Source organism: Loxodonta africana, chromosome 3 (assembly GCF_030014295.1).
Source record: "Loxodonta africana isolate mLoxAfr1 chromosome 3, mLoxAfr1.hap2, whole genome shotgun sequence".
In the NCBI taxonomy this organism is placed as follows: Eukaryota; Metazoa; Chordata; class Mammalia; order Proboscidea; family Elephantidae; genus Loxodonta; species Loxodonta africana.
In genome coordinates this window covers 163,592,827-163,608,683 of record NC_087344.1, presented here as the reverse complement: position 1 = coordinate 163,608,683, position 15,857 = coordinate 163,592,827, and the positions used below count along the sequence as shown (strand labels likewise).

Sequence of the window (15,857 nt, the reverse complement as noted above, 5' to 3'; positions counted from 1 at the left end):
CTAATTGGGCTTCTGTCATACTTCCTCACTGAACTTTCCCAACGTCTGAAGCCAAAAACCACAGGGTCAACCCTGTTTTTCCATAGCACTTTCCTGGTGCCACTCTAAGAAACAGAATACTGGCTCGTGGGTCTCCCCCAGTGTGGCACTGAGTCTATTTTTTTATGAACATTGAATAAGCCAAAAGGTGAGCAGTATCCTGGATTTCTGCTTTACTTACTCAGCTGGCACAATTTGGTGCTGGAAGGGTGGCAGCCACTTAACAGTGATAGCATTTGTTGGTATCATCTTAGCATTTTCCCCACTCCCCTAGGCAGCTTATAAAAGGTGATTTCTGAAACCCTTCACAAAAGAAAAGCTCAAGGGTTTATACTCAACTGTGACACCACTATGAGTTCATTAAGAAGCATGTTTCAGGTTGCACTATAATTTCCCTATGTAACATAAACCCATGGAATCTGACATAAGCTGATTGCTCACGCTGGTTATTTTATTTACATTTCTGAATGGAAGGGATTTCAATACTCATAAAATATCTAACTGACTTCTTATTTTTCATCTGTTCTCCCAGAGCAGCTATTATAAAAGAGACAGAAGTCTCAACTTGTATGACTGGTTAAGCAACCAGGGAAAAGAGTTATTGCTCAAAAGCAATTTAAAAAAAAAAATAATAATTCAATATGGAGTTTGAGGCCAAACAAGAGATATGGTTACTCTCAATGCCATCCAAAAGATAAAAGTCCAGAGGAAAAATGTTAAGTAACTGTGTGTGTTATCTCTTTCCAAGTCCTATGGGAGTAGGTGGTAGTTTCGTAGGAACTCAGGGGGGCTGGGGTTTATTTAAGTCTTTCTCTGGACCCCTAATGTTAGCAGACACAGTTGCTAGTATAAACAGGAACACAGGTGAATAGATGAAGAATGGGCTCCTAACAACCCAGAAATATCAATGTGTCTCCCTACCAGTGTGTTACAAATCAGACTTCTGAGCTGAAAGATGCATCTAACTATCTGAAGGTGTATATTCTGTTAATCTACTCAAAGAATAACAATTTCTGCTTATTCCAGTAGATATGACATGCTCAGATGGGCTGCTAGAGGAGTAATGATTACCAGTAAATTCAATTCCAAAGCCTGAGCCTCAGTCTTGCACATCAAAGTCATTGTTCAAATCAGCCCACTTCCCTTCTTCTGCCGGCACGTTGAGTTAAATCAGTATATACCCTTCAACCCTCTCTTAAAACCTTGGGCCTATTCTTCTGCTCCATATGTTTTCATCCTTTTACCATATGTATTGATTACATGCCTAAGAGTATAAACTCTCTGAGGACAGTTTCTATGCCTATTTAAAAATATTCCAACGTCATATCCTGAACAATCCAGTTCATTGACTGAGACAGACCAGTAAGTATAGGAAATCTTTTTCAGTTAGAGAGAATATAATCTTGGTAGCTCCCTTTGTGAAGAGGTAGAATTGTCAAGGAGGCAAAATTCAGCTTGGAGGAGAAGGCAAAGGAGCCATATTTTAGTGCCTTAACCCAGTATCTTTTTTTTTTTTTTTTTAGTTAACATAGTATATGCCAATTTTCAGAATCAGTGACTGCAGAATGCAGCTTGGATAGTAACGTGGGCTCTGGGAAATTCTCGGTGGCTTTTCCCCATTCTTTCACGTCCACAGAGCCAAGCAATTTTAGTCCTAACTCTTGCTATTCTATGCTGCTTCACAATGACATCACACTATTTCCTTTTTAAAACCAGAATAGCCCTCAGTCCTTATTAATTTGTTAATATCTGTAATGAGAAAAGATGAAAATGTATGAGTATGAGAGGCTTTTGTCTTATGGCAGTCACTATGCTCATCTGAGGCAAGATATTTCTTATTTAAATTTTGAATTGTGAAGCTCTTCATTTTTTGATATGTTCTAAGTATTCAGATAAAAAATTATGAGGAATACCACTGTTCACACAAACATGAACTTTACCCGCCAGGTATAAAAACGAAAGTCCTCTATTTTGCGTATTTTAAAAAGGATAAAATTATAAAACCAGTTTCTAACTCCCATTGTTACACTGAAAGGAATCTGGCCAAATAAATTCTTCAGAAAGGAAGGGTCCTCTGTGAGTCCAGATTGACTTTTGGGGTCACTAAGTCTTGTGTGAGGCACTTGAAAGTAACTCATTAGCCACTTCTAGTTGAATGACTATACCAGGATAAACAATCTACTGTGGTATTAGCCTCTACCTTACACTAATACATCTTCCTACCTGTCTCAAACCAGCCACCATTAGACTACGAGCTACTCGAGGGCAAGGACTGCATTTTATATTTCATAAAAACCAAACCCAGTGCCATCGAGTCAATTCCGACTCACAGCAACCCCATAGGACAGAGTAGAACGGCCCCATAGAGTTTCCAAGGAGCGCCTGGAGGATTCAAACTGCCAACCCTTTAGTTAGCAGCCATAGGATTTAACCACTATGCCACCAGGGTTTCCATATTTCATAAAAGTAACTAATAAATATTTGTTAGTTGAATGAATGAACAAACAAATCTATTAGTAACATGTTAATACGATGAATTCAAACCACAAAGACTTACAGCATGTTATAGAACAAGAGTCACCATATTTTTAAATGCTGAGGCCTTTTAAAAGCTTAAACTTTGAAAACAAGATAAGAAGCCCTACTGGAGTCCTTCCATTCAATTAGCCAATACAGAAAGAAGAATCTTTTTAGAGTATCCAGCAACTGCATGTTCTAGTGCAGTTTGTGTGTGTGTATGTGTGTAGTCTTCTTTTTTGTTTTTAAAGGCAGTATTACAATAACTAAAATGCATCAAGAGCAAATTAATAAGAAAAATCTTCACAGTCAGGGCTTAGCTGAATAAGAATCCCTGGGTTCCCAATAAGGGCTAAAATCCCAAAGGGATCAGAGTCCAGTAAATAAAAAATCTAGCTGAATTTTATCAGAGGGTAAATTTTCAACTTTGTGTACCCTAGCAACCAAGGCTGAGTTATGTATAAGATTAGTAAAGCACCTTCATCCACACCCCAGCCAGAGAACATTTTTCTATCTCACTGTGACTGGAGGAAAAACAGCAATGTATTTGCCTGCCAAGAACAGCTGTGGCTGTACTCTAGATATGAGTCTAACAATACCGAGGGATTAAAATTTAATTGTAAAGCTGCTGCTACCTGGTAGTAAAATCTTGAAAGAAATTGGGAGTCTAGCATATTGAATAGATGAGGTCAAGAGTTGTCATGTTCCTAACAAAGAGTGTGAGAATATGCTTCCTTCTTATATTCTCCCAAAAACTGTTTCTTTCCTTGAATGTTATATTGGTTATTTGTAATGACAGTCCTTGTCTAAACCTTGAACAGTACATACATGTTTTATTTCCAGAATGTGTGAAGTTACAGAATAAGGTCAGAGGGTGATTATGTGGTCTGAATTTTCTGAATATCCATTCTTTTCATTTTGTTGGGCATCACCTGAAGCCCAAATAATTTCTTGAAGCTGGATACTGTAGAGATGGACTTAAGGCAATTTTAACCTTATTACAGAATTATGCAACCAAACCAACCCCATTCTTGTTGAGTCTATTTCAACTCATAGCGACCTTGTAAGACAGAGCAGAACTGCCCCATAGGGTTTCCAAGGCTGTAAATCTTTACGGAAGCAGACTGCCACATCTTTCTCTTGAAGAGTGGTTGGTGGGTTCAAACTGCCGACCTTTCAGTCAGTGGATTACAGAATTAAAAGAGATCATTTTATTCTTTCCTCAAAGTTAGAAAGAATGCCATTAAAACTCAACCTTTTACTGAAGCCTCATCAGCATTAAGGAACACACCCAAGTTTCCTACCTACTTACAACTACTGTAAATACATCTGCTACCTATAATTCCCACTTCAGAAAAAAAAAAAATCCCACAAATTGATATTTTAGACCAAAAGCTCATTCTGTTCAATTAAACTATCCCCCATAATCCTTCACAACTTTGACCTGACTTTGAAAGAAGACTGATGTTGAGACATAACTATACATTTATACTTCCTATTAAAACCTTTCCTTCCTTCCTTTCTTTGAACATTTCAATCAAATTCCCTCTGAATCATTACAAACCAGTGTCTACAAGTATCTTCAGTTTTACTGTACATTTTAAGACAGTTAGAGAGGCTAAAGTCCTTTACACAGTTATGTGAGTATGTGATGTAAATTACCAAACAGCAGTCTTTCTTAGGTGGTTAACTCACATGAACAGGAATGAAAGTGGAGTGAACAAGTCTGAAAACGAGCGAAGTGAATATACATTCTTCATTTCAAAGCACCAGAGTTCATCAAACAGGCTTAGACCGTGGTGAGTTCCCTAGGCAGCTTATTTGACTACTGATATCTTTGCCTTTGCAGCAAACATTTCTCCAACAGAAGTTACCTTTCTATTTTTCTGACAATCCATTATCTGCCCCTTTATTTAAAACTCTTCTGCAAATTCATCTCCTATAGGAAGAATTCTCTAACGAAGCCACTTGACTATCATCACTCGGTCATTCTGTATCCCCTCAGCGTCACTATATTTGGTTTGAAATTTAGTATTTGTGAAGTTACCTATTACTGAGTTTGAGCATATATCATAATGAAAATAGGCTATTGTGTAATTTTAGACAAATGACTCAAATTTTGCTGACTGGAACGTTCCTATTTATAATACTGGAGATACAGTCTGTCCACCAATGGCTCTGGTAAGAATAAATGAGAGTTTAACTATAAACTCTTAAAAAAGGTAAGAACTAACCAAAGTCCAAGCTACTCCTGGTTTAGAATTATAATGTATTAAGTATTCTTACTAACTTAGTTATTTTGAACATCGGAAATTTAATTGATGGTAGAAGGGAACAAAACTTCACTCAAGAAAAAAGCTAAAAATTATTCCTCAAGATTACAGTTGTCTTTTGTATCCCAATATTCTCTCCATTTAGAGGGCTACGCTGAGTCAGTAAGAAAAAAAAAAAAAAGATTTTTCCTAAAACATTGTTTTCTAATGCAAAGTCTAATATGATTAGTGTAATGGGTTTGGAACAAGCAATTTACTTCAATAATAGCTAAGCACAGCTCTTCTAAAACCTGCTATGCACTCCATTTGCCCCAAGTGCTAGTGGTTAAGCCATAAATATATCAGTAGCAGTTAGTAACAGGATGTTCTAAACTTTGGCACTGGGACTTTCACCTTGAGGGAGAAAAGATTAAGATTCAGTATGTTGTTGTTGTTGTCAGGTGCCATCGAGTTGATTTAGACTCATAGCAACCCTTTGTACAACAGAACGAAACACTGCCCTATCCTGCGCCATCCTCACAATCATTTCTATGTGTCAGCCCATTCTTGAAGCCACTGTGCCAATCCATTTCCTTGAGGGTCTTCACCTTTTTCATTGACCCGCTACTTTACCAAGCCTGATGTCCTTCTCCAGGGACTGGTCCCTCCTGATAACATGTCCAAAGTATCTAAGAAGAAGTCTTGCCACTCTCGCTTTTACAGAGCACTCTGGCTGTACTTCTTCCAAGACAGATTTGTTTGTTCTTCTGGCAGTCCATGGTATATTCAATATTCTTTGCCGACACCATATTCACAGGCATCAATTCTTCTTCGGTCTTCCTTATCCAGCTTTCACGTGAATGAGGCGAATGAAAATACCATGGTTTGGGTCAGCTGCACCTTAGTTCTCAAAGTGACATCTTTGCTTTGCAACACTTTAAAGAGCTCTTTTGCAGCAGATTTGCCCAATGCAATATGTTGTTTGATTTCTTGACTGCTGCGTCCATGGATGTTGATTGTGGATCCAAGTAAAATAAAACCCTTGACAACTTCAATATTTTCTCTGTTTATCATGATGTTGTTTATTGGTCCAGTTGTAAGGATTTTTGTTTCATTATGTTGAGGTATAATCCATACTGAAGTCTTTGATCTTCATCAGTAAGTGCTTCAAGTCCTCTTTACTTTCAGCAAGCAAGGTTGTGTCGCCTGCAGGTTGTTAATGAGTTTTTCTCCAATCCTGATGCCATGTTCTTCTTCATCTAGTCCAGTTTCTCATATTATTTGCTCAGCGTACAGACTGAAAAAGTATGGTGAAAGGATACAATCCTGACGCACACCTTTCCTGATTTTCAACCATGCAGTATTCCCTTGTTCTGTTCAAATGACTGCCTCTTGGTCTATGTACAGATAACCCATGAGCACAAAAAAGCGTTCTGGAATTCCCATTCTTCGCTAGGTTATCCATAATTTGTTACAATCCACACAGTCGAATGCTTTCGGATAGTCAATAAAACACAGGTAAACATCTTTCTGGTATTTTCTGCTTTTAGCCAGGATCCATCTGACATCAGCTATGATAACCCTGGTTCCACGTCTTCTTCTGAATCCAGTTTGAATTTCTGGCAGTTCCCTGTCGATGTACTGCTGCAACCGTCTTTGAACGATCTTCAGCAAAATTTTAGTTGCATGTTAATGATATTTTTCGATAATTTCTGCATTTTTTTTTTTTTATTACCTTTCTTTGGAATGAGCACAAGTATGGATCTCTTCTAGTCAGTTGGCCAGGCAGCCGTCTTCTAAATTTCTTGGTATAGACAAGTGAGTGCTTCCAGTGTTGCATCCCTTTGTTGGAACATCTCAATTGGTATTCTGTCTATTCCTGGAGCCTTGTTTTTCACCAGTGCAGCTTGGACTTCTTCCTTTAATACCATTGGTTCTTGACTATATGCTATGTCCTGAAATGGCTGAATGTCAACCAGTTCTTTTTGGTACAGTGACTCTGTATTCCTTCCATCTTCTTTTAAAGCTTCCTGCTTTGTTCAGTATTTTCTCATTGAACCCTTTGATATTGCAACTTGAGGCTTGAATTTTTTCTTCAGTTCTTTCAGCTTGAGAAATGCTGTGCGTGTTCTTCCCTTTTGGTTTTCTAACTCCAGGTCTTTGCACATGTCATTATAATACTTTGTCTTCTCAAGCGCCCTTTGAAATCTTCTTTTCAGCTTTTACTTCATCATTTCTTACATTCACTTTAGCTATTCTACGCTCAAGAGCAAGTTTCAGAGTCTCTCCTGACATCCGTTTTGGTCTTTTCTTTCTTTCCTGTCTTTTTAATGACCTTTTGCCTTCTTCATGTATGATGTCCTTCATGTCATTCCACAACTGGTCTGGTCTTTGGTCATTAGTGTTCAATGTGTCAAATCTATTCTTGAGATGGTCTCTAAATTCAGGTGGGGTATATTCAAGGTCATATTTTGGCTATTGTGGACTTGTTTCAATTTTCTTCAGCTTCAGCTTGACCTTGTATAGGAACAACTGATGGTCTGTTTTGCAAGCTGGCCCCTGGCCTTGTTCTCACTGATGATATGGAGCTTCTCCATTGTCTCTTTTCACAGATGCACTTGAATTGATTCCTGTGTATTCCATCTGGCGAGGTCCATGTGTACAGTTGCTGTTTATGTTTTTGAAAAAAGGTATTTGCAATGAAGAAGTCGTTGGTCTTGCAAAAGTCCATCACGCAATCTCTGGCGTCGTTTCTATCACCAAGACCATATTTTCCAACTACCAGTCCTTCTTCTTTGTTTCCACTTTTGCATTCCAATCACCAGTAGTTATCAATGCATCCAGATTGCATTGTTTTATCAATTTCAGACTACAGAAGTTGGTAAAAATCTTTAGCTTTTTCATCTCTGGCATTAGTAGTTGGTGCATAAATATGAATAATAGTTGTATTAACTGGTTTTTCTTGTAGGCATATGGATATTACCCTATCACTGACAGGGTTGTACTTCAGGATGGGTCTTGAAATGTTCCTTTTCATGATGAATGCAGTGCCATTCTTCTTAAATCTGTCATTCCTGGCATAGTAGACATATGATTGTCCAAAATGGCCAATACCAGTGGATTTCAAGTGTTTCATTTCATTTTTAACAGCTTCCAATTTTCCTAGTTCATAGTACATACATTCCACATTCTGATCATTAAATGGATATTTATTTGCAGGTGTTTCTTCTCATTTTGAGTTGTGTCACATCAGCAAATGAAGGTCCCAAAACTTGACTCCATCCACATCATTGAGGTCGACTCTACTTCGAGGAGGCAGCTTTTCCCCAGTCATATTTTGAGTGCCTCTCAACCTGAGGGGCTCACCTTCTGGCACTATATCAGACAATGTTCTGCTGCTATGCATAAGGCTTTCACTGGCCAATTTTTTTAGAAGTAGATCACCAGGTCCTTCCTCCTACTCTGTCTTAGTCTAGAAGTTCCACTGAACCCTGTCCACCATGGGTGACCCTGCTGGTATTTGAAATATCAGTGGCATAAATCCAGCATCACAGCAACACACGGGCCACCATAGTATGACAAACTGACAAATAAATAAATCCAAATAAACTCAGGGAGAGCTTTTATGAACTCATACTTAACAGACACACATTAATAGGAAAAAAGGGTGCTTTCCACAAACTTTGAAACAATTAAATCCTGGGGAAGGAATACAAAACCCAAAAAACCAAACCCGCAGCCGTCGAGTCGATTCCGACTCACAGCGACCCTATAAGGCAGAGTAGAACTACCCCATAGAGTTTTCAAGGAGCGCCTGGTGGATTCGAACTGCCGACCTTTTGGTTAGCAGCTGTAGCACTTAACCACTATGCCACCAGGGTTTCCAGACATGCATTAAAAAGTACACTGTCCTAACTTTTATTCTTTTTTTCCTTCAAAGTGTTCAGAACTTAAAAAAAACCTGGATAAGAACTTTATCAATTTCACAAATTTCTCAGTCTAGTTCTTTTTGACAGGGAGAAATGGGGATGAAGTATGAGAAATACCCTTATAGGAAGAAGGAAATATCTTTTCCCTTGCTACAAATATCCTAGTTGATAAAGAAAATAAAAATAAGAATATGCCAGACTGCCCAAATAAAGACTTCAGAAGCACCAACAACAGAAAAATGTAAACATTTAAAAAGTCTGACCTGTCGCACAATTGGCTCATTTTTATTCTCTAAACAGTTTCAGGGAAACACCTCAGATGTACTGTGAAACTTGGTTACAAAACAACATTTTACACGCATATAAGCTTAGTTACAAATGTTTTTAAAACTGTATCAGATCTTCTACAGAAATCTTTCAACTTTGAAAAACAATGTTTTCAAACTAAGAAACTTACTTTGTCAGTTTAATTTCTAAATGTGGGGATTTATGTATTTAATAAAGAGGCATACAACTATCACAGGCTTTTAGCATTAATGAAGTCATACGGAGACTATATAAAAAGATGTTTCATCTATGAACAGATTTTATGTCACTGGTTATGACGACAGAAAATTAGAAACTTTTAAAAATAATCATATTTATTATTTTTTCTACTGGCATATATCGATATATATATAGTTATAATCGTCTATCAACTCCCCTAGTTCTTAAGACTATCTTTGCCCTGGAAGAAAAGATGAGAATAGTGGACAAATCTTCCCCACAGTTTTGATCACTATTCAGTAAAAGATACTTGGCATTTATATCTGCTTATTATTAAAAAAAAAAAAAAAATGTAATTTGGGGAGAAAAAATTTAATTATTTTTGGGAAGGGGTGAAGAAACCCCAGTGAGACACCCTGTAGAGAAGTCCTTTGTTAGTGTAACATCTGACCTTCTATATCTCTGGAAATCATGCAACTTGGCTAATGTAGTCCTTAAAGAATTAATCAAGCAGATTGTTAGGCCTTGGTTACAGTGGAGCCAGCCAATTATGAGTTCCTCAGAAATTCATCACTGGCATGTCCAACCACATTTTCCCACATAAAGATTAGTAGAAATATGTGGAAACAGGGCCCATTCCCACCCTAGCGGAACTACAATATATGTTCAGTGAAACAAATTTCAACAAAGTTTTGTCTTAGTGAAATAAACAATTTATTTGAGAGGATTTTAGACTCCTGACTTTACCCATAATACCTTTTTCTGACAACAGTGCAAAAACTGCCCTATTTAGCTAAAACCCAACCAGAGAATTTTGATATTGAAACACACTTCTGAATTCAAAGCACTTAAGTCACATGCCACAAGCCTGAATTCATCAGTAAGCTGAAATCCCCAAATCCCCAAAGACCACCTTCAGTCTTTTTACTGTTGTGATAATGCCCTTGCAAGCCTTACTAAGAAAGCTTTTCCTGCAAGAGGAGAAATGAAAGGGACCAGGAGTAGATGAAGATTGGTTCTCTAAGGTGAGGGCAGTGCTGCTCTGAAATAAAGAAGCTCCTTTCAGATAAGCAGAATCAGATTCCAGTTCAGTTGGTTTGCTGGCTACCCTTACTTTGAACTCTCATTTTTAACCCAGCAGGCTTCAAAGCAGGTGAGAAAATGACCTACCACTTAAAGGCAATTTTTCCTTTTTCAGGAATTCTGGCATTAGAGAATATCAGCTCTCATATCAGCACATTCCACATCTCCAGAGATTTATGCAACTTTTTTCCATCGCTCTATGTCTAATGTCAGATTAGGTTTTCATCTCAGCCAAAAGAAAAGTCAGGGGAAAAAATCATAACTTGCTGAAAATAGTCTTACCCCATATAACTTTATACCAGGCAAAGGGAGAAGGGGCACTTAAGCTACTAACCATTCTAGTTTGTTCTCTTCCATTTATCTAAACCTGATGTTCAGTGAGAATTATTAAAAACCATTAATCCCCAGTGCCTTGCTTCACAAAAAAAGCAATCTTTATAACAAATGTATTCTAATAAATTCAAATTGCATTTGCTTGAGCACATGAGCTAACACAAAAAGATACAGGGTGAGGAAGAGACAGTGGTAACAACGGAAAAAGTTTAGAAAATTTTCTTGAATTGCTTTCCCTTACTAAATAGAGGATTCTTCTTTGCTTTCTACTTGGCTATCAAATATCTGACTCAGTTGAAAATCCTAACACAGGTGGCTTGCAACTTACCAAGAGGCTCTGTGCTATAAGGCAGTCTGCCAGTGCCTAGAACCGGAAATAGTTCACCTTTCTATGGTTCACATAATGCATAATACACTAGAAGTATAGTTCTAATAGTATCATTTAAATGTCACCTACTCACCATTTATACTACAATTTCTATGGGAAAATGCATTTTTGAGTTTACTCTTAGGACATATGTTCCTCAGGGGTGGGCTTCCCACTGTAGCTACACTTTGGTAAGGATGATGATGACATGATGGCAGAGACAACGGCTAACACTCATCTAGTACTTACAGGCAGACACAGTCTAACCACAACATATTTCAAATTCATTTAACCCTCACAACAATTAATGAGGCAGTACTATTCTCATTTTACAGTAAGGGGTAGAAAAGGTTAAGTAACTTACCCAAGGGTGCACAGCCAGTAAGTGTCAGCACTGGAGTTCAAGGCAAAGCAGTCTGGCTCCTGAGTCTATGCTCATAACCACTCTGCAATGCTACCCCTTTTCCACCTTGATAAGGTGGGTACTATCCAGGTGTTCTAAATTCCTCAAATTGGGGGTGGAGGAGAGCAGGGCTTCTCAAGGTTTAAATGTATGTACAGGATCATGTGGGAACCTTTTTAAAATGCAGATTCTGACACAGGAGGTCTGGAGTGGTGCTGGAGGTTCTGCATTCCTAACAAGCTGCTGGCTGATGGTGATGCGCCTAGTCCATAGACCACACTTTAAGTGGTGAAGAAGTAGAACTTGAGCATCTAGCTCCCTTGCTGTCAATCTGTCTGTATGCAGAGGCATTTATATATTGTGTTTATAAGCTGGAGACTGTACATGCTGTAATCATGTTCCATTAACTCCTAAACAGAACCTTCCCTTGGAACTGATGCACACCAAGTATCAGTCTGTGGGTACCTTCAATAAAGACTTAGCTTTCAGGCATTTAAAATGCACATGTAAAGGCCACAGAGATAAAATACGACTGTAAAAGTTCACAGTCGGGCTCACCACCAACTATACAAATATCAAAACATAGTGAATAAAAACCTGTTTATTATTCATCAACTAGAATCACAGTAAATTAGTAACTTTGGTTTAAAAAAGAAGCTTCCATTTTAAAATGTGGTATTATTTATTCTCAGACTCTGCTAAAAGAGTGCTATGTTAAAGGCTATTCTGGTGTCATTAGGGAAACCCTGGTGGCATAGTGGTTAAGTGCTACAGCTGCTAACCAAAAGATCAGCAGTTCAAATCCACCAAGCGCTCCTTGGAAACTCTATGAGGCAGTTCTGCTCTGTCCTATAGAGTTGCTATGAGTTGGAATTAACTCTATGGCAACGGGTTTACGGTGTGATTAGTGATCTCTTAGGCAAAGGCAGGCACTAGATACGAACACTGATGGATAGGACACACAGTAAGTATACTCCACATTAATTTTAGGCAGTACTTCATAGAAATACACTACTAACAATTGCTACATATCTATTCTAGATTCTAGACCTCCTTGTTTTATTTCACCTCGTTCCCATTCCACTACCCTGGGAGAAATCCAAGAACTGTCTCTTTCACTGTTTGCCCATACTCTCAAATACACATTTACACATTTTTTTCCAGCTGTTAAATGGATGGGGTTCCCTTTTTAGTCCATTTGTTCCCCACGCCAGATTACACAGTAAGGGCATCTCAACTTGGGGTACACTCCCCAATCGGCACCATTGCAAACAACAGAGTTATGGTGTGATCATTAAGCTTCTTACATTGAAGGGAAATAGAATAGTCAGTTTCCAACCCAAATATCTATACTCCCTGAACAACAGTGGAAAGTCCTTCTTCGGAAGCTTGCCCCAGAATCAAGCGCGGTCTCAGACCCCTAGGCCTACAACCAGTGGCAACTTAACACATTATCCAGGTGTTCTCCAGGGAAAAGGGAAACCAGTGCTCTTACCATGATGCCAGAAGAAAGAACTAATCTTTAAGGCACAAAATAAACTGTCCTGTAAGTGGGCCTTAAGGCAAGAATAGCAATTTGAGGAAGCAGGGAGCTAGAATGGAGGCATACAGAGAAAAATACAGAAAATACATTACCAAGTAAGGGCTATATTTTTCCTATGGATCTCAGTGCTTTTATATTTGGAAATATAATAAATCAGCATTTTCATGGAAATATATACAAGAAAGATGCATTTTTAAAAAGGCTTGGAGATTTAAAGGGAATTATCTTTGGTGATTTTACTTCCAGTCAGTGTACATTAATTAGTTAACATTTACGTAAATGAGTAAATAATCATGGGATACCCTTACCCTTTCTAGTATCAGTTCTCAACTACTTCCTGGGTCAGGAAATGGGGAGGGAGTTGAAACCAAAGGGTAAAAATGAAAGTCAAAGTCTATAATGGTTCTACACCTAAGGTGGAGAAAATCAATCAGAATATGCAGATACGATAACAGAGAGACCTTTGAGTAAACAGGCACATTCCATAAAAAAAAAAAAAAAAAATCCATACCCAGGGCAAATGTCCCATCTTATCTATTCATTCTCTATCCTAGGTGCACTGCTGAACTTAAAGTTCTGCAAATCCTTAGAAGTAATGATTTCGTTTAACTGGAAAGATCAAAAGGTTTGTTTACAAAATAGGGAACTTTTAAAAAAACGCCAAAGAAAATACATTAATGGTAAAAAGGGTTAGATTATTCTTTACCTAGTAACAAGTGCTATGTTTACCACCAAAACTGGTCTACAAAGACCAATGTATAATGTTATAGCATTGTATTCTTGAAACTTCTATGCAAGAGAAGTATAACTCAAATCATCAAAAACTTACGTCTGATATATTTATGGCAGCAACTTTACAAAACAATACTTGTAATTTACTTAACAAATATCTTCCACCATTTAACTGGTTTAGGCTACAGACAGATCAGAGATGGTTTCTTGTGTGTTTTACAAATATTCTATACAAGTCCTTGAGATCATACTTACAGCTTTAGCAAAAACGCCCATGATTTCAGGAAATTGGTGTGTGAGAAGGGCTATCATTGCTGTAGAGGAACACAGTCCTGCTGTGAAATGGATGAAAAAAGGAAGCTCCTTCTTTGGGTAAACAGAAACATGATGAAAGGCTGCAAGGGAAAACAGGTAGAAATGGATTTTATTTCTAGAATACAGCGTGAGCTAGTCCTAGTATTTTCAAATAAAATCGATTTTTAAAAACTAAAAAGGAAAATATTTTTTTAAAAAAAGAACAAGTAGTCTCTGGCCAAGCAACGTAGAAAAAAGCTATCCATTATTTATTTGAGCATCAACAACATATCTGTAAAGCCTGATGACTGGGCTGGGGGCTGGGAACAGGATGGTATCCTGGGAAAGAGCACTGATTGTAACGTCACGCTGAGGTGGTTTTGAAAAAGAGCTTTGTCGCTTATCAGCTGTGTGATCTTGAGTAAGTTGCGAAGCCCTCCAGGAGTTGCTATGGAGTTGTCATGACAAACATTATAAGCGTTTAATAAATGTGCGTTGTTACAATTCTTGCTCTTTGGAAGCTCAGAGTCCAGTATAGAGATCAAGAGACAGACATGTGTTGTCGATTTCCTAGAATCATTAGTTAATAATTTTACCCAGTTATTAATAAGTGTTCTATATGTGTTATTTCATTGAACACTATAAAAATTGAACTGGAAAACCAAAGCCCTAGAATTCTGACCATAAATTAAGTCCCTTGTCTTCCTTTACCACATTTACTCAGGTATTATTTTTCTAGCAACTGAACATTTCAATACTAACTGTATTCAAGTATTTATCTTTTTTGGTTTTTTTTGTTGTTGTTGAGAATATACACAGCAGAACATATACCAGTTTAACAATTTCTACATTTTACAGTTCAGTGACACTGATGATGTTCTTCAAGTTGTACAACCATTTTCACTCCCTTTTTATGAATTGTTGTATCTTAATCGCTATGAGTCAGAATCGACTCGACAGCAGTGGGTTTGGTTTTGGTTTGGATTTGAAATTTAATAATACTTGAATAATTAGACTGAGATGAGCCTGTTACAGTGCCTGGCACACAACAGGTGCTCAATAAATATTGGTTACACTGAGAGTTATTCTGAGACTTTATTTAGTCCAGGAAGTTGACCACTCAGAGTTGGAGACTAACCCAGAACTTTCTGATGTAATATCCTACATGAGCAAGGGATGACTAATTCAATGCTGAATCAATGTCAGCTATAAATTTTACTTTTCTAAACATAACAATTTACAGAGAAGATTATACCTAAGTTTCCTTCAGTAGCTATGATATTTTTATGTGTCTTAAACTATATTTGGAAAGTTTATACCAAAAGCCACACTCATTTAAAATCCAGAAAACTTCCAGAGCCTTGAGTCATGTTTAAAGTAAATGCACAACAGAATTGATTTTTTTTTAAGTTAGAAACATGAGAAGTTGTGGGCGACACCGTGGTTTCAGCACCCAAAAAACCAGCAGTCACATTAACCCTCCCTGTCCCTCAACAATGAGAGGCCAACTTCTTCCAGCAAACCAAGAGAAACAAACCCTGGTCTTTGAGAAGACAGAGAACACATACTTATGTATGCCAACAGTTACTATAATTGCTATCATGTCAGAGATACAAAATTAATAATACTAATTAAACTGCATAGCATGTTACAGTTTACAAGGTACTTTAATTTACATTACAAAAAAAACCCAAACCCACTGCGGTCGAGTCGATTCCAACTCACAGCAACCCTACAGGACAGAGTAGAGCTGCCCCATAGAGTTTCCAAGGAGCACCTGGTGGATTCAAACTGCCAACCCTTTGGTTAGCAGCCGTAGCACTTAACCACTACGCCAGCAGGGTCTCCAGTTTACATTAGCTCATTTGATTTTTCTAAA

General features: G+C 37.8%; 1 protein-coding gene across 8 annotated transcripts in view; it reads right to left on the bottom strand.

Moving 5' to 3' along the window:
* Window positions 1-15,857, bottom strand: part of ST7L (suppression of tumorigenicity 7 like) — a 185,818-nt gene that overhangs the window by 77,672 nt on the left and 92,289 nt on the right. For 7 of the 8 annotated variants that reach the window (XR_010321496.1, XR_010321498.1, XR_010321497.1 and 4 more), the window contains one exon: window positions 13,940-14,079. Coding sequence is in view for 3 of the 8 variants with exons in the window: in XM_064282410.1 (XP_064138480.1) it covers window positions 13,940-14,079 (140 nt within the window). In the remaining 5 variants the exon portion in view is untranslated. Of the gene's footprint in view, window positions 1-13,939; window positions 14,080-15,857 lie in introns of those variants that run through there. The other variant, XR_002785626.2, reaches the window with a different exon arrangement.